Consider the following 20,125-nt stretch of genomic DNA (forward strand, 5'->3'; position numbering starts at 1 on the left):
TCCTCTTGCAGCTAAAATTTCTTTGCTGTTAACCCCTTTTTTAAACTATTTCTGTATCAAATCTTGTAATTTGTTTTTCCTCATTTCTCACCCTTAAAAATAATGTTCAAAATAAAATGAATGACATGAATTTTGCATAAAATATGTTGTCTTTTGCGTGAAGCATGTCGCATTTAGCAAAAAGCATTTCGGATAAATGCATATCGCATTTCGCATAAAACATTGCGCCCAGCGTTCCATTGAATAATTTAATTTAATTATTTTTGAACTTTTTATATTATATACAGTAGAATTTTAACTGTACACTGTCATTCAATAATAACTTCCATTTTGTGTATTGATTGACCTAAATTGTGACAATTTTTTTAACGGGACCTCGCGACAGGACCCGTATGTAAACAATGACGTTTTATTTACCACATTCGCATTTCTATAGTCCGTTTCAAAATGGCATCGCGAAACGAATACAATTTTTTGTGTGTGTATAATCTCCCTTCAGGCGGTAGCTGTTTGTTTGTTTTCTTTTTTTTCTTTTTTCATATCTCATGATAATTATCAATTTTCCTCTTACAAATACAAAAAAAAATAATGTTATACTGTGTGTAGAAATATTTAATAAAACCATGAAATGTGTTAAAATTTACAAATTTTCACCACTGTTATGTATACTCATGTGCTATATCAATCATAGGAACTCGAGAACGGGACCGCAGATTGCGGCGCATATTTTCGATCGTGTAACGGTTTTTAAAAACGTTTCTGCTACATCTAAATATCTTTAAGTATTATCCGAGCATATGGTCTCAAACAATATATTATCACTTGAACCCAATCTGTTACTTTTAAAACTGGTCAATTTTTACGGTATTATAAAAAAGACAAGGAATGACATCCGCCATTTGCCGCAACGTTCGGCATGAGTTTTCTCCCTTTGGCTATACTTGATTACTCTTTTTTCAGAAGTTTGTTCCCGTTATCGTTGTCAACTATCATGTATCGTAACGGTTTAATGTTTACACTAGTGTTTGACATGTACTGTCCTACGATGATAATTTGGTCTTAACGGTACATGGGATAGTCCAAAAACAGGGTTATCTAGATTATTATCCGATATTGTAAAAGTAAACACTTACATATACTATATAGCATTATTCTTATAGTATCGTTTGTGTATTACCGTTATGGCTCTGCTGGTAAATCGAAGTAAATTTAACTTTTAGTGTTTTGTACTCATAGGTTCGAGCCTCCAATAGTGCAATTTTAAAACCACAGTTTTTTTCTTGATTTGTTTTTTTATTATCATTTTTTTCTTCATTTTCCTTTTTGTTTTCTTTTTATGATAATATATTTTACAGTATACATTTATTTTTTTATTTCTATTCTATTTTCTTTTTTGTAAACTTTATCTTTTATTAAACAATGCATGTGATAATACATAGATTTTCATTATATACATATTACATAATTGTATCAGTTTCAGATGCTGTGTCTGTACTTTCCTCTTCAGAACAAATTTCGCCCACTTCTGAAGCAGTGTCGGTTTCTTCATCGTCACTCACGTGTATGATTATACGTTCAATCGCTTCTTCTAAAGCTATATCGCTTCTCCAAAAACGCGCTTCCACCTGTTCAACATGTCTGCAACATGATTTCCATTCTTCGGTGGTTATATTATCAATAGCATTTTGTGTCAGCTTCAAGACATCTGTCATCTTAAAAGTCACATTTTCTGAGGAAACCTTTCCTTTAACTAATGCCCATATTAGCTCAATTGCGTTTAACTCTGCGTGGTATTGGGGTAGACGAATACAAGTATGCCCGTGTCTCTCCAAAGTTGAGTCAAGTATGTAAACTGGCTCGGGTTTGTTCCTCTTACACATATCAAGCAATTCTGCTTTTAACATTTTCTGGTTAAAAGCAATGTTGTGTCTTTGAAGCCAATCTTGTATTTCAGCTTTCCTTGTGCTTTGTGTTGGACACTTATCTTCCTGCAGATTGTGGTAAGGAGCGTTATCTACAACAACTACAGATGATGGTGGTAGGTTTGGAATCAGCATCTCATTCAGCCATTTGTTAAAATTTTTACCATTCATTTCTGAATGATAATCCCCAGTTGATGATTTTGCTTTAAACTGTAGACAGGCTCCTTTAACAAACCCTTGGGCAGAACCAGCATGAACAACAATCAATCATTCACCTCTGCTGAATGGAACTTTCATGCTAACATCATTGGACTGCCAGCATTTCTTTACACAGTGTGATGAGTGCACAAATGTCTCGTCAGTGTATATGATGTGTCGACCAGAATCCCTGTATTCTTTCATTTTCCGCAAAAAATTGATTCTCGCCACAACAACATCCCATCTTTCCATTAAAACGGATCGATTTGACTCACATTTCTTCCAAACAAAGCCAATTTCTTTCAAAATCCTCTGAATGTAATCAACTTTTCCAGGAAAGTCAATTTTCTCTTTTACCGCCCGCAAGATAGCTTTAGCAGTCGGAGCACGTCCCGTTGCCATCATTGAGTGCACAGTTCTGCGGATAACGTCTCTGTCAAAGTCATCTGTATGATAACGATCCTTTCTCGACTTACGACTGCTCTTAACTTTGACCCACCTTCCTATTCTTTTGCATCTTGAAATGCTGACACCTGTGTAATGTGCTGCTCTTGCTGTTGCCTGTACAATAGGAATTTGCAAAGTACCTGCCTTCTTCTCTTCTTTGCATACCTGTTAAAAGAATTGAAATATATTAGATGAAATACAAAATAAAAAAAAATATATGTAAAAGAATAAAGGAAAAGAAACGTAAACGAAAAACTATATGACAATTTTTTTTAAATAGTTCAATATGCAATATTATTTATTTCTTTCAACCTTTAAAACATTTCTAATAATGTCGTCAGTTTTCTTTTTACTTTCTCTAGACATTTCTGACATTTTTTCTAAACTTTACGCAATTGTTAATCAACTTGTGTAATAAAATATTCGATCTCATATTCATGTATGTATATGAAAAAACCGGTCAAACCTGTTTTCTGAACATTTTACTGTTCTAAGAAAAATAAAAAGTGTCTTATCTGCTTACCAGGAGTCGAACTTCTGCCTGTACGGTTATAACATATTACTGACACGGTCCCTCTACCGACTGCGCTAACAAGACATATGATAACATGTAGTTTAATTTGCATTTTTATAGTTTGCGGCATTAATCTGCCTTACCTTTTTTCGCATTGTTATTGGTCTTTGTTATGTAAACAAAGGCTCAAGTTATCATCCTAGGACAGTATAGTCGGCATTAAAACGGGCGTATTCGTGTTATGATTTGTTTACATGGAGAAAACAGACACTTTAGTAATATGGTCTAATAGATTTTGCCTAACTGAAAAAAGGAATATTAAAACATGATCCATAGATATATATATATATATTCAAGGCACTAATCTGGTATTCCTTATTAGGAAACCCATGTTTTGAGTGACATAAAGAGAGTACTAGAAAAATTAAAACAAAAATCAAGCATATCAAGGGGGGTAACTTACGCCGAACGTTGGGGCAAATGGCGGATGTCACTCCTTTTCTTTTTCAATATACCGTAAAATTGACAGATTTTTAAATTAGTAGATTATAATATGAAAAAGGCAAAGCCTCAAAGCGAGCTCGATGTACTTTTATCATGAAATAATAAGAAATAATCGCTCATTTTTATTTCAAATGCAGTGACGAGTGCGCGTGACGTTACACGTACTGTGTTAAATATATGGCTCCGCCCCTGTCGTTAAATGAATAACGAGTTTTAAAAACGTTGATAAAACTTTGTTTATTCTATTTCACTCTAGATCTAGAATTTTTCAAGCGAAATAAAGATTGTTAAAAGTGAAATAAATGTAAAACTTAAAACGTTTGCGACATTAAAATTGTTTTGCACGTGCTGTTTGGCGCTACATTGTGACGTCATGTAAACAATACTTTAAACGTCCGTTCAGCGTTAACGACTGAATAAAAGATATTGGTGTTCGGATTCATTTTCTTAGTTAGATCATTTTCTTTCATTCTAGATATTTTTCACAACAAAATTCGACAAAAAATTGTTTTAATTTATCAGATTTTTCAAACAAAATGGCGCCTTCAATTTTCATTTCCGTTCGATATTTTATCGGCAGCTTCCGTTATTCTGGTTCCCTGTCCAATTATGGTGCGCGGGTGACCAGTCTACACATCCGTTTTCAGTCAGAATTCCTCAGTTTTTATCGTTATCTTTAAATTCGAAAGGTTGCGATGTGTCCAATTCGGTAACTCGGACGAAAGTTTTCAAAACCATCACTTAGCAGGTACTCGCGTTACCGTAAAGCTCGCTTTGCGAGCAGGCCCTTCGGGCCAGCTCGTCGAGCTCGCTATTAAATTGAGATAAGATAATTAAAGACCATCCGCTCGTATAATATAAAAAGATATTCAAAGGTCGGACAAACAATATGTAAAGCTGGTACGGATTCGGATTTATGCGCCGCAATATGCGGTCCTGTTCCAGAGTTCCTATGATATCAATATGTATCTTGAGTAAATAAAGATATGTTCTGTTCTGTTCTGACAGTCGAGAAGAGTATTCGTCATATGAACTCATCCGATTTTGTTAGTTCTTAATAATTTGTGAATTTCTCTCGTTAATTGTATTTACAGACCATTTAATTGGAAATAATTGTCGAGTATCGGTACAGATAGTTTAATGTTAAATATGTATATGAAGTTCAAAAATGTGTATCATTTAAGCGCTGATATAATTCTAACATGATTTGCTTAAATAAACTTCTTTTTACTGAACTTTCGAGATATTATTCGTTTATTTCCGTGACGTAATAAGCTCTACACTAAAACATTGTTGTAAATGTTAATAAGATAGTCATAAGGAAATACGAACAAAAAATAAATATAGACAAATAATTTTATTCTAAAAACTTTTTCCTTAAAATTTATATTAATTTGAAATTTCAATACAGTAATTGTAAACTATTTACAGAGTTGTTTTATTTCAATATTTAAAAAAACTGATAATGATATTGATGATCCGAACTAGACAGAGGCCCAAAAGTACCAGTTTCATAATCTAGTATATCCTTTCTTCCACTTTACAAACTGAATGAGATTTCTTTTTCTATTAAACTACAGCTACGCATACAATATCTATATTTAGATCTATGACTAAAAGAGCAAAATTCAACTTTGAAACCGGACAAGCAAGTCATACTAAGGCATTCCACAAAATACAGCGGTCTGCTTACCGCTTGCATAGTTTAAAGCAATATAATTAAAATATTCCGAATATTGTGATAATGTCCCGGCTCCTGAAAATATGTGACATTGTATCATGTTTCGTGAAAATATATTCCATATTTCACTCAAACGAAAACATATCCTCTTAATATATAGAGGATATTCAAGTTTTTACTATAAATACATGATTTATTTTCATCGAGTGGTATGAAAATAAATATTTCATGAGTGGCGGTAGCCACGAGTGAAATATGGTAATTTTCATGCCACAAGATGAAAATAAAACATGTATTTATAGAAAAAACTTGTTTTTTCTGTTTATTATATACATTTTTCTCTTTTTTGACATTAAAATTTGAAAGACTTTCCCTTAAATTTTGTGAACTGGCAGAATTTAAAAGAAAGTAGTCCGGCAAGACACCAGTGAAAATACGGAAAATATGTTTCACTGCAGTGAAAAATAAATTTTTACAGAGAAAATACGGAAAATGAAAATACGCATTTTATTTCATCAATATTTCTAAATATTTCATTTATAAGTATATTATAAATACACATACATATATGTGTTTGTATCACAGATAATCATTTACAGAACTATTTCCTTATTTTGTCCTATGCAACCTGAATATTCCTCGTCAAATATCTGTATAAGAACATTACATATTTCGAAAAGTACTTTATCAATTGACATATCCTAAAGTCATAAAGGATATTTGTTTAGTTCGGTGTTAGATCGGAATATATTTCACCGAGTGAGCACAAAAAGGAATATTTCACGAGTGGTGCAGCTACGAGTGAAATATGAACGTTTGGTGTTCACGAGGTGAAATATATTTCAATCTTAGTCTGAACTAAACAAATTTTCTTTTTATTATATGCCCAGCTCAACGTTTGAAAAAACATTTAGCCTAATACTTAATATAAGCGCGCCAAATAATAATACAACGTGACGTCATATACGACGTCACGTCATTAAGTTGGTTTCCAGTACTGTGAACGCTTGTATTACACTGAAACAACGTGAGAGGCTTACATTCAAAAAGTGAAATAAATATCAAATTAATAATTTCACTGTTTAAAACAGTGAAATTATCAGTTTTTATTTCACTGATATATTTCTATGAACCACTGAAAAGCATGTAATAAATAGAGGATATTCAAGTTTTTTCTATAAATACATGATACATTTTCATCGAGTGGTATGAAAATAAATATTTCATGAGTGGCGGTAGCCATGAGTGAAATATGGTAATTTTCATGCCACAAGATGGAAATAAATCATGTATTTATAGAAAAAACTTGAATTTTCTGTTTACTATATACATTTTTCTCTTTTTTGACATTAAAATTTGAAAGACTTTCCCCTAAATTTTGTGTACTGGCAGAATTCAAAAGAAAGTAGTTCGGCAATACACCAGTGAAAATACGGAAAATACGTCTCACTGCAGTGAAAAATAAATTTTTACAGTGAAAATACGGAAAATGAAATTACACATTTTATTTCATCAATATTTCTCAATATTTCATTTATAAGTATATAATAAACATATTGCTTTCTTCTTATCTTTAAGAGAGTGCCACGCTTAACTTTTCATTATACCTATATACCTACTGATCTATTCGTTCAATTAATGAATGTATATATCATATAAAATTATAAATTAATGAAACATGCTAAATTATTTATCTTAAACACCTTTGATTCTGAAAATGATAAAAGCTTATAATGTTACTTAATACAATATCTCATACTATTCTCTCAGCGATTAACAAATAGCATAGCCAGCGATAGGATAACCATTGCATTAACTTTGTGTCTTTCTGTATAGGTTATCTCCCCTGTACCAGTTCTATAATTCTAACAGATGAGAGGACGTATAGAAAATCTCAGATATTTGATATTAATACATGCCATTTCTTTGAACGCTGAATATATAATTTGTAAGGTTAATAAGACTTTGATGTTTGTACTCTACATAATCATTAATAAGCTGTCAGTAACAAAATTTGCTAAAACTGGTTTCCGTTCTTGTGTCATTTCCCATGTTTTAGTTTGGTGCCTTCTGAATAAACTGTGAGTGTGGCTTGTTGTGTCGGGGGCAGTTTTTATATTAATGTTGCCTTGTTGATCTTTGTTCTCATGCTTTTGCGTTCCTTCATGGTTTTTGAAGGGAATATTGATTTAAAAATGTATAGAAAGAGATACATTATATCTAATCGTTTCCCCCCCAAAAAATTTCTCGTTGTTTTCAATTTTTATGCAAATGCAACAATTAAATGGGGCGGAGTTTTGGGTGAAAAAAAATCAATACTTTATTTGGATGAACCCTGTCGAAAAAAGGAAAATGATCTATATATGTTTTGGCAAAGGGGCTTGGGGGAAAATTTTTCCCCATTTTAAATAGCAAAGGAAATGTACGAAAACACGTGGGAGTTTGAAAAAAAAAATATAAAATTTTTAAAATATTTTTTTTCAAAAAAAACCTTTTTGATTTTGTTGCCCTATACACAGATATAACATTTGATGCGTAAATAATCAAAGCACAAATGTTAAATTATTGCACTGCTGAGTAACGATGAAGTCTGGTTATTATAAAGCAAGACGATTAGAACATGACCCTTGATCTAGCCGTCCAGTTCTATTCAGGTCTACCGATACGCCAAATACGCACGGCGTCTGAAAAGAAAAAAAACAACAGAAAATTTCAAATCGGACATAGATCGATCAACATATTCGTAGCTGCTGATTGATTTTTGTATTCATTGTGCGAAGCAGAATGAATACAGAGTTATAAGTACAATCTCAAAAAAAGGTAGGCAGAGTGGATTTGCTGAACAGCATCCATCCGCTTATACGTCCGTGACATAAAGTAGTTCATGATTTGCACTTAAATCGCTTTAAGCATGCGCTAAGCGATGACTTATCTGTCCCAATGTTGCAAAAAATTATGTTAAAGTTTTTTCTACCCGAAAATCATGCACTTTATTCATGTTTGACATCTAAAAACATCGATAAAAATTTCCTGTATTTCTACGCTACAAATTATTATTAACGCATGCGCAGACTCACAATAATTTATCGAAGAGAACAACACGTAAGAGAAATTGCTCAGGAAAGAATCAACAACCATCGCACATATTGTAAGTAAATATATTTGAGTTATTTGTTTTTTTTTCATTGATTATCACTTTATATATTTATTCATTACATAATTGACGAGTATTTTACGGGAAATTTGAATAAACGGCCAAGTTCAAAAACACTTTGATTGACTCGGCCGCTCGTCATTTTGTCATTTACGTAATTTTCCCTATAATTCGAAATGAAAGTGTTAGAATGTTTCGATTTGAGACCAACTTATCCACTGATTTTGATCATTGTCATGTTTTTTGTTGTTTACTCGTGTGTCACGTAACTTGGTCATAACATAAACACAAACACGAGGTTGACCCACTTTTGAGAATTGGCCCATTGTTGACAATAGCGTGAAAGGCGTTTGTTATTATCTATTTCATCACTTTCTTTTCGTTAGAAAATGTGGTTAATGAGCTGCTTTTTAGAGTTTTTGTATTTGGTTGTGAAATATTAACAAATTTCATTATGTAAGGTTCGCGCCATAAAACATGACTCATACCGGAAGTTCCTTTGTTTGTTTACGACCGGAAGTCGCTTATGTTCAAAAATTAAATAAGAATCAAAATTACATGAAGGATTTAAAGTTAGATTGATGTGGTAAATGCTGTATAATATTTATTTCCAGGTTGACTGTAACCTTTTTGTCGTGGGTATTGTAGCGGATATTCCTTGTGACGTAAGTAAATCTATATACTGGTAACAATAATTTTTTATTATGAAAATTGCAGAGGCAGTCGGTGTGTGGTTTTGATAGACACATAAAATGATCATGATATCTGCCACTTGCTTGATGCCTAAGTTTAAGTTCAATTTGTTTTATCAACATGTATATTGTTGTATCTAAGCTAGGACAGTCGTCTGTGGTTTATATTAGTAGAGGTGATTCAGCCATCTTTGTTTTTTACTAACTGGGTCTTGCTAAAGTGAAAGTATGCCAAAATTCATACAAGTTTAGATTACCAATATCTACATCATACTGCTTTAAAATTGTTAACGATTACTTTAAGTATACATTAAAGAGCCAGCTATGAAATACAAGGGAATCCAGGAACCAGTATTTAGCTTTTATTGAATAGACCCCTTTGTTCTTTTACATGTCTGGATTTCTGAGTACAGCTCTAGGTAGGTTGGAAACACTAAAAGTGTCTCTAAACAATCCCAAGGGTGTAACCCTATATTAAATCCAGGATCTCGGGAGTGATAATCCTTCACTTCCTAGGGCAACTCTAAAAGAATCCAAATATAGAAGCTACTGCTGTGGTCAAAGTAGCAGAAAGTGAGAAATGTACAGAAGGGAGGTAACTCCTGTACCAGAAATTATTGATAAAATTAATATGGCAGATAATCATCGTATGCATTCGCCCTTTAAATATTTTTCTTATTTAAACAAGTAAAATGGTTTTGGATGGTTTTGAAAATGAAATCTCTAAATTGATATTTTCAGGGAAAATAAAAGATTATTTACTTTAATATTCACTTGGAAAGGCTGGTACATGTAGCTAGAAAAAGTACAGTATAAGATTAAAGAAAGACTAGAAGATTATTACAAACAACAGGTACTTATATAATATTTAATGTATATTTCACAAACCAAACTGTTTTCCAAAAAAAATGAATGAAAACATGCATTTTACCAGTGTCACCACGGGTCAGATTAACAGACCCATTCCAGTGGCAAATAATGCCAAAATATGCTTTTTTTTCTTTTTCCAAGTTTAGAAAAAAAATCATAAGTCAAAATTCCGTTATCAAAGGTGACAATTTTTCTTCATTCCATTTCAATCCAATATGGTACCAGACAGATGATGTTCAAAAACACATTCCATTGTCAATTTTTTATGTATTTTTTATGCTTTGAATGATATACAATTTGTTGGATTAACAACTTTGTACATGGTACTAAATATTTTTCCCAATCAAGATGCAAAATTTCTTAACCCCATTACTTCATGAGCATTTTGTGAAAATGGCTGTTTCCATTGAAAAAGTCTCCCGTTACAAGTTCAAATTGCTATAATACTATAAAAACTGCTTCAACACTAATCAAACTTGGCACAAATGTTGACTGGACCATTGCCCTTGCAACAACATGCTCAGGCTTAAATTTTCTGTTCCCATGGCAACGAGGGGACATCTCAAAATTGCCCAAAATCACTACTTTGCCTCGATTTTTTCAGTCAAAATTGATTTCAAAGTGATGCCACTTCTCAATGGATTGAGATATAGTCAAATGCTTTTCAGCGTTGGTTACACGTTACCTTATGATCAATCTGGGGTCCATTTACAGCCTCTCACAAGTCCAAAATTTTCTTGGCATCATGCTTAGAATGGTTTCACACAGGTCAGTAAGACCGGTGTACACAATGTACTGTCTGCACATATTGTCAGAAAAAATATCACAAAAAAGGAATTTAGTATTACTATGAGTATTTATTAAAGAAATTGTATTTCAAATATATTTAAATAGTATTATTGAAAGTCATTTTCTATGACAGACACACAAATCTAGTGCTCTGCATTATAAATGTAAGAAGAGACAAATAAGATAAGCATTTTTTTTGCAAATTATTGCACTTCATATAATTTTTATTGCTTTTTTTTTAAGGTGGACATGTGTCACTGTCAAGCGAATGAAGATAAGCATCACACTCGGTGGGAATCTCCAGTTTCCAGATGTAGTGATCATAACTGTATAGGCACCATTAAACACTTTGGACTAGTATTTTAGAGGGCTAGTCTGAATTGAATCCCCTGTCAATAGTCCCAAGGCCAGTCATGAACATTGTGTTGAAGGAAAATGTTAAAACTCGGATTTTCCGCTTAACCAATCATTACTTTACCCTTATATTCAGTGCGGTAATGTAGGAAAATCCGAAATGGTTACTTTCTGGAACAAAGCTGTCAATTATTTTTAATTTATTAGCTTGTTAGTGTTATCGTCGGACAGTTGTGAAGTAAAAACATCATAGTTTGACTGTATACAAGTTGCCTTAAAGAAAGTATGTCGAAATCTTAACAGTTATTCGTTGATTTTGTAGAAATTGACTAGAATTCACCTTTGTTAACATGCATCGCTTGGACGTCGAAAACGACATGCAATGACATTTCAGTGAAATTTGGAATCTTGCTCGTATTTTGGAGCATTTTGTAGGATTTCGATGAAGTAAAAAGTGTTTATGATAGGATACATTATTCCTAGAGACAACCATAAAGATAAAATAGTTGATCTGGGGTGTATTTTTACCGAACAGTTCTTGTTTGTTTTGCATGATATTTTTCTCTCGTTAGGGACCTTTATTCTTTTATATATAGTATTATGAGCATATATATGGGTAAATGTGGTATATAGTGCCTGTGGTTTTAACATGTATCTTTAGCTTTGCCTGGTGTAATGATAAGTAATAAACCTGAGAATTGAAACTATGAGAATAAATTGTTGTTATTAGTCCCCTTTCTATTTTCATTAAGAGGGACTAAAGGCTGACCCATTTCTGTATGTCAATGAAAGCTGAAAGCTGAATTTTGCTATAACTTAAATGGTACAAAAGTAAGGTTCATCATACTGGTATCTGATAATAGAACTATACAGAGATTTAGCATGTTTATTATAATTTATGCTCCTATGATTCTGGATAAATATCTGTGTTCATTCCATACAGATTGTACTTTTGGGGAAAAAAGGTTGCTCATGGGAGGAAAATATGTTTTTTAATGGTGTTTTTGAGATTTTAGTTGATAAAGGAAAAAAAAACATAGTCTGTACTTAGGAAGACATTTGTCCTTCACACTCTTGGTCCGAAATATGAAATATAACTTAGATATGTATTGAAGGGATTTTATGTAAACTTCACAAAGTGATAGAGACTTTTAAGAGGAAGTGCAATGTTCAAGAAACATAACTCTACCTTGCTTCATGTTTTAATTATATTCCTTAAGTTAAAAATGCTTATTCCAAACTATCACTGAATCTACATCAACTTGAACGACTCGAATTTTCCAATGTGTCAAAGAACCATAACTCCATTCCTTAGTTTTTTAGCTCACCTGTCACAAAGTGACAGGTCAAGCTTTTGTGATCCCTTTTCGTCCGGCCGTAAACTTTTACTTTAAATGACATCTGCTCATAAAACCACTACGCTAATTTCATCCAAACTTCACAAGAATGTTCCTTTGGCTGTCACCTTTAAAAATTGTGCAAAAGAATTTAATTCCATGCAGAACTCTGGTTGCAATGGGAACCGAAAGAAAAAAACTTTAAAATATCATCTTTAAAAAAAACCCTAAGAGCTAGAGCTTAGATATTTGGCTTGAAACATCCTTTAGTGAGTGTCTACCAAGTTTTTTAAATAAAAGCCCTGGGGTCAAAATTGGCCCCGCCCCAGGGGTCTTTGTTTTTCCCTATGTGCATATAGTAAAAACTTTATAAAATCTCCTTTTAAAGAACCCCAAAGAGCTAGAGCTAAGATATTAAGCATGAAACATCATCTAATGAGTGTTTACCAAGTTTGTTCAAATAAAAAGGCCCGGGGGTCAAAATTGGTCCTGCCCCAGGGGGTCATTAATTTTCTTTAAATGCATATAGTAAAAACTTAAAAAAATCTTCTTTTAAGAAACTAAAAGAGCTAGAGTTAAGATATTTAGCATGAAATATCTTCTAGTGAGTGTTTACAAAGATTGTTAAAAATAAAAGCCCTGGGGTCAAAATTGGTCCTGCCCCAGGGGGTCATTAATTTTCTTTAAATGCAAATAGTAAAAACTTAAAAATCTTCTTTTAAAGAACCCAAAGAGCTAGAGCTAAGATATTTAGCATGAACATCTTCTAATGAGTGTCTACCAAGTTTGTTCAAATAAAAGCCCCGGGGTCAAAATTGGCCCTGCCCCAGGGGATCATTGATTTTCCCTATATGCATATAGTATAAACTTCAAAAATCTTTTTTAAAGAACCCAATAAGCTAGAGTTTTTATTATAAGTTGAAACATCTTCTAGTGAGAGTCTACAAAGTTTGTTCAAATAAAAGCCCTGGGGTCAAAACTGGCCCTGCTCCAGGGTTGTCATTGTTTTTAACAGTATATGTTAGTAAAAACTTAAAAAATCTTCTTTAAAAAAACCCAATAAACTAGAGCTTTGATGTTTAGCATGAATCATCTTCTTATGGATGTCTTCCAAGTTTGTTCAAATAAAAGCCCTTGGGTTAAAACTGGCCCTGCAGGGTGGGGGGGTGCTTTTTTGTGTCGCCTCTACGGAGTAGTGGCGACATATAGGGATCACTTCTCCGTCGTCCGTCTGTCCGTCCGTCCGTCACAAAACTTGTCCGGACTACTCCTCATAAACTACTGGTGCAATTTCATCCAAACTTTACAGGAATGATCATTACCAAGTCTAGTTGTGCATATTGTCAGGATTTTCCGGTTCAATGATTTTTGTCAGAGTTATGGCCCTTTAATAATTTTTAATTTTAAAGTTTGTCCGGACTACTTCTCTTATACCACTAATGCAATTTCAATGAAACTTTACAGGATTGATCTGTAGCTCAAGTCCTTGCGCATATTGCACGGGTTTTCCGGTTGAATGATTTTTGGCCGAGTTATGGCCCTTTGATAAAAAGGTTTCTTTTTCTGTGTGTTGCCAGATACACAAAAGCTTGTCCGGACTACTCCTCATAAACTACTGGTGCAATTTCATCCGAACTTTACAGGAATGATCAGTACCAAGTCTAGTTGTGCATATTGTCAGCATTTTCCGGTTCAATGATTTTTGTTTGAGTTATGGCCCTTTAATAATTTTTATTTTTAAAGTTTGTCCAGACTACTTCTCTTATACCACTTATGCAATTTCAATGAAACTTTACAGGATTGATCTGTAGCTCAAGTCCTTGCGCATATTGCACGGGTTTTCCGGTTGAATGATTTTTGGCTGAGTTATGGCCCTTTGATAAAAAGGTGTTTTTTTCTGTGTGTTGCCAGATACGCAAAAGCTTGTCCGGACTACTCCTCATAAACTACTGGTGCAATTTTATCCAAACTTTACAGGGATGATCAGTACAAAGTTGTTAGTTTAGTTGTGCACTGTCCGTCTGTCACAAAATTTGTCCCAACATGAAATTGGCCATCATGAGGCGACACATGTGATTACTGATCGCTCTTGTATGAATGGAATCAAGAGAGATGAAGTCTAAAATGTGATACTGTCAATGTGACTAACCTTGAAGTAAACAGATGACACAATGTTTTTTCAATGTCATGGGCATATAATGAAGAGGTACATGATTATTTGTATACACTTTTCCTTAATAAATACTTTCTAAATGTTTGACATGTTTAAAGGCCAACACAGGGCTCAAGGTTTATTTAAAATCTGTAAGCTTGGCACTTAGAGCCAATTGTATATTAATTATTTCAATATCTTTATTTATCATTATGCAATCTGTTGTTAATTTAGGAACAAAAGTCGATAGCAAAAACATTTTAGCCGTGTCATGACGAAACCAACATAAAGGGCATCCGCCCAGTCTGATCAGGATCCATACTGTTCGCTATCAGTTTCTCTACTTGTAATAAGGTTTGTAAGCGAACAGCATGGATCCTGATCAGACTAACCTGGTCTGGATCCATGCTGGTCGCAAACCCATTATGTTGGTTTTGTCATGACACGGCTCATTTGTGACATGTAATTCACTTAAATTGTATTTTATTTTGTATATATATTTCATCTTCAAAACAATTAAAGTAATGATTATAATAGCATTGATTTCATATTTGTTTGTCTTAATAATTAGCTTTGTTTTAAATATAACAGTGTAGTTTTTATTGTTGGTTTATCTTGTTTAAGATTTGTTTAAACCGAATACCAATCAGTCTATATAATAATTGGAAAGACAGATTATTGCTTGTTTTAGAGTGATATGCTTAATGAATATTCAGCAATAAGTATTTACTGTATAATTACCACTCTGACCTAGGGTAAACAAGATAAGCTGTCATAAAGATGTAAATTTTGTTTAATTTAAGAATTCTATTTATGTTGCTGTTAAAATGCGTATGATACAATTTTATTCCTGTTTTCTGTATATACACACAGTTTTAAGTAATTTATGCTTTGAAATGTCAAAAAAATGCAGATACTTTTGTTAAATAAGTCAAATAATAAAAAGAATCAGTTGATAAAAAACAAGGCCTGATGAAAACCAAAGGCCTGATGACATTTTTTAAAACCATTTCATTAATAATTTTATCGATAACATTTTTTTAAAGTGTTGTATATATATTTACTTGTTTCAGTTCTATTTAAAAAAAAACACTATTTTAAAAAAAAAAAGAACTCTTCTAGGAAGGGATATTTAAGATTTGCAAGAATTAATGTAAGCACATATTTGGACATATACATGTATACTAATGTGAATTTATATTTTTTTTACCCAAGGTGTTAGAAATTTATCATTTTTTTGTGGGACCAGACCTCTTAAATGATTGAAAAGTTCATTTGATGCCGGTGGAAATTATTGTTTACAAAGCATAATTCAAGATTGTTGTAATATGTAAGCATTATAGTGGTATTATGCCTATCCAATGTTACTTGATGAACATTCAAATATTATTTTTCATCAAATTCTTTTTCAAAGGCTAGGGTTGGATAACAATTAAGTGGGAAAAGTTTTACAATGCTTCATACTTAATAAATTTCTTGACTTTCACTCAATATATTTGTCATTATTCACCATTAGTCATTTCATTATACAATCTTTTAATGACATATATACAGGTAATGCAACTATTATTGCAAGGGAATAAGCATAATACCACTAACATGCATTTGTACTTTATTTTGTATATATATTTCATCTTCAAAACAATTAAAGTAATGATTATAATAGCATTGATTTCATATTTGTTTGTCTTAATAATTAGCTTTGTTTTAAATATAACAGTGTAGTTTTTATTGTTGGTTTATCTTGTTTAAGATTTGTTTAAACCGATTACCAATCAGTCTATATAATAATTGGAAAGACAGAATATTGCTTGTTTTAGAGTGATATGCTTAATGAATATTCAGCAATAAGTATTTACTGTATAATTACCACTCTGACCTAGGGTAAACAAGATAAGCTGTCATAAAGATGTAAATTTTGTTTAATTTAAGAATTCTATTTATGTTGCTGTTAAAATGCGTATGATACAATTTTATTCCTGTTTTCTGTATATACACACAGTTTTAAGTAATTACTGCTTTGAAATGTCAAAAACTGCAGATACTTTTGTTAAATAAGTCAAAAAATAAAAAGAATCAGTTGATAAAAAACAAGGCCTGATGAAAACCAAAGGCCTGATGACATTTTCTAAAACCATTTCATTAATAATTTTATCGATAACATTTTTTTAAAGTGTTGTATATATATTTACTTGTTTCAGTTCTATTTAAAAAAAAACACTATTTTAAAAAAAAAAGAACTCTTCTAGGAAGGGATATTTAAGATTTGCAAGAATTAATGTAAGCACATATTTGGACATATACATGTATACTAATGTGAATTTATATTTTTTTTACCCAAGGTGTTAGAAATTTATCATTTTTTTGTGGGACCAGACCTCTTAAATGATTGAAAAGTTCATTTGATGCCGGTAAAATTATTGTTTACAAAGCATAATTCAAGATTGTTGTAATATGTAAGCATTATAGTGGTATTATGCCTATCCAATGTTACTTGATGAACATTCAAATATTATTTTTCATCAAATTCTTTTTCAAAGGCTAGGGTTGGATAACAATTAAGTGGGAAAAGTTTTACAATGCTTCATACTTAATAAATTTCTTGACTTTCACTCAATATATTTGTTATTATTCATCCTTAGTCATTTCATTATACAATCTTTTAATGACATATATACAGGTAATGCAACTATTATTGCAAGGGAATAAGCATAATACCTCTAACATGCATTTGTACTTTATTTTGTATATATATTTCATCTTCAAAACAATTAAAGTAATGATTATAATAGCATTGATTTCATATTTGTTTGTCTTAATAATTAGCTTTGTTTTGAATATAACAGTGTAGTTTTTATTGTTGGTTTATCTTGTTTAAGATTTGTTTAAACCGATTACCAATCAGTCTATATAATAATTGGAAAGACAGAATATTGCTTGTTTTAGAGTGATATGCTTAATGAATATTCAGCAATAAGTATTTACTGTATAATTACCACTCTGACCTAGGGTAAACAAGATAAGCTGTCATAAAGATGTAAATTTTGTTTAATTTAAGAATTCTATTTATGTTGCTGTTAAAATGCGTATGATACAATTTTATTCCTGTTTTCTGTATATACACACAGTTTTAAGTAATTACTGCTTTGAAATGTCAAAAACTGCAGATACTTTTGTTAAATAAGTCAAATAATAAAAAGAATCAGTTGATAAAAAACAAGGCCTGATGAAAACCAAAGGCCTGATGACATTTTCTAAAACCATTTCATTAATAATTTTATCGATAACATTTTTTTAAAGTGTTGTATATATATTTATTTGTTTCAGTTCTATAAAGTTTAGTTCTCTTGTTTTTTGTTAATAAAGTTATTTATTGAATGATTTGTTATTGTAATTTGAACCTACAAGCCAATCAGGTTTAGAAAACATTGCTGAACGACAGACTTCCAGGGTTGACTGAGGTTGATCCAGCTCGCAATTAGCTTAAAATAGTTTTCATTTACTATCAGTTCCGTCAGATCTGTAAACACAATGAATACCCCAGTACTTTCAGTACTTTGATTTAGGTATGCTGAGGATGTCTCCTAATTCGAATATGTGTTACCTATTTTGATTTGTTGGGAAAAGGCGTAAAATGAAACAAACAAATCTATTTTGATAATGTTTATACACAAATTTAGTGAGAAATAATCTATCGTTGTTTTAGTCTGGAATCCGTGTATAGATAAATGGTTTTAATAATATTAAGATTTTAATTTATAACATCCAACTGTATACGGATTCTATTAAGAACTCCGAAAACAAAAATGTTCGGCCTTTTACAGAGCCACGGAACGACGTACACAATGTAACAAAATATGATATGAATAATTTCTTTGGAAATTTCTCTTTCTGCAGATTGAGTTATTAAAAGAATCAATGTTATAATGCAAATTAACCTCATCAAAACCAAAATAATAATAATAAAAAGTCAAATTTATTTGCAATCATCTTTCCTGCATATATTTTATATGTACCTTATAGTTATACGTTATTATATTATTTCTAAAGTAGTAACATTCTTTTATCTTTCATCTTACATTAACTTTATTTAAAACCAGTGCCCACATCTTTCGTCCCAAACCCTAGGCAACTTATGTTTATTTCACCTAAAAATATATCAATATATATATATAAGTTATTTCTACTGTCTTTTTTTCTTGACTATAGAAATGAAATTGCAACCTACTGCAAACAATGATACATATTCTTCATTATACGAATTATTCGTACATAGTCTCATCTATACATGTAAATCATAGATAAATATACAATGAGAACAATGTATACCTATTTAAGAGATAATAAGACCCGTCAAGTCCAGACATCGACTTCTGATGGCGAGTCTTATTATATACCAACATGTTTTTATGTAACTTAGTCATTTAACAATGTACTGAACTAATTTAAACATTTCGGATGAAAATTGAAAAAAAAGAGTTGAGAAAAAACACTATTACAGATAAAAAGAATGTTCTTTAACATTGACATAATGCGCATTTTGAAATACTATTAAAGGACTTTTAAAAATGATCACGCGATACTACAATTTAGATGTGAACACGATAACCTATTGTTACACTATTTAAAACATTTAAGCTATTGTGTGTGTATGATTGTTATACAGATCATTTTAAATAATATTTTCCTTGATTATATCTCATGTTACGGTATGTGAAACAAAAGAAAAATAACAAAGAAAAAGACTTCTTAGATCCATCTTCATAACAATAGAAACACCTGGTTATGTTTAGTTTTTCTGATACACGGTAGTTAATAACTTTTTTATGAATCATTTAAGCCAGTGTACAAGCAAGACTGTGCTATTTCACTTAATGTTTCTTTCATAACTACAGTATAGATAAAGACAATTTTTAAGTAGTACAGTCCCTGGTAATAGCACAGAGCTATCTTGGATATAAGTCTCGACCAAAGACCTGAACTCGGCGTATACTCAAAATTAGCCAAGGTACGCCCCAGATTCCCAGATTCGTTAGGATTAATCATGCAATCCTTTCTACGGTCATTTGCACTGTACATACCTCTGCCCTGGTATGTGCAGAAGTTTTAGTTCCTTGCGAAAGTGAAGGCAGCTTGTACCGGTAAACTGCATGATAATCTGCCCAGGGATGATGTGGTGGTTGAACTGTGTTCTAATAAATTTAATGTGGCTTACTTCCGAAATCCGGAGTAAAAACAGACACCCCACCACTGATTCACAGTTTGTAGATTTACCAAAGGAAATGTGTTGCGAATCATTTGAAATACTGCAATCCAATATAGGACAAAAATAATTTCAAACACTTAATAGAGGTTAGAATCTAGTTCGTATTAAAAAAATAAATTGTGTTTTTTTAATATGTTGATGACGTCATTTCATGACGTCAAACTTTTACGAAGACTTAAACGTGTTAAGGTTAGACGTCATAAATGTCATTAAACAACCAGAAGCGCTCTGACCATCATTGCGGT

At 31.9% G+C, this 20,125-nt stretch overlaps 1 protein-coding gene across 1 annotated transcript; it reads right to left on the reverse strand.

The window, feature by feature from the left end:
* Positions 1-1,053: 1,053 nt before the first annotated feature.
* Positions 1,054-3,221, reverse strand: LOC132723503 (uncharacterized). The gene has a single exon (XM_060708230.1). The coding sequence runs from the start codon at positions 2,091-2,093 to the stop codon at positions 1,458-1,460; it is 636 nt and encodes a 211-aa protein (XP_060564213.1). The 5' UTR covers positions 2,094-3,221; the 3' UTR covers positions 1,054-1,457.
* Between the last annotated feature and the right edge of the window lie 16,904 nt (positions 3,222-20,125).

Source organism: Ruditapes philippinarum, unplaced genomic scaffold (assembly GCF_026571515.1).
Source record: "Ruditapes philippinarum isolate M1 unplaced genomic scaffold, ASM2657151v2 ctg2965_1_1_1_1, whole genome shotgun sequence".
Classification (NCBI taxonomy): Eukaryota; Metazoa; Mollusca; class Bivalvia; order Venerida; family Veneridae; genus Ruditapes; species Ruditapes philippinarum.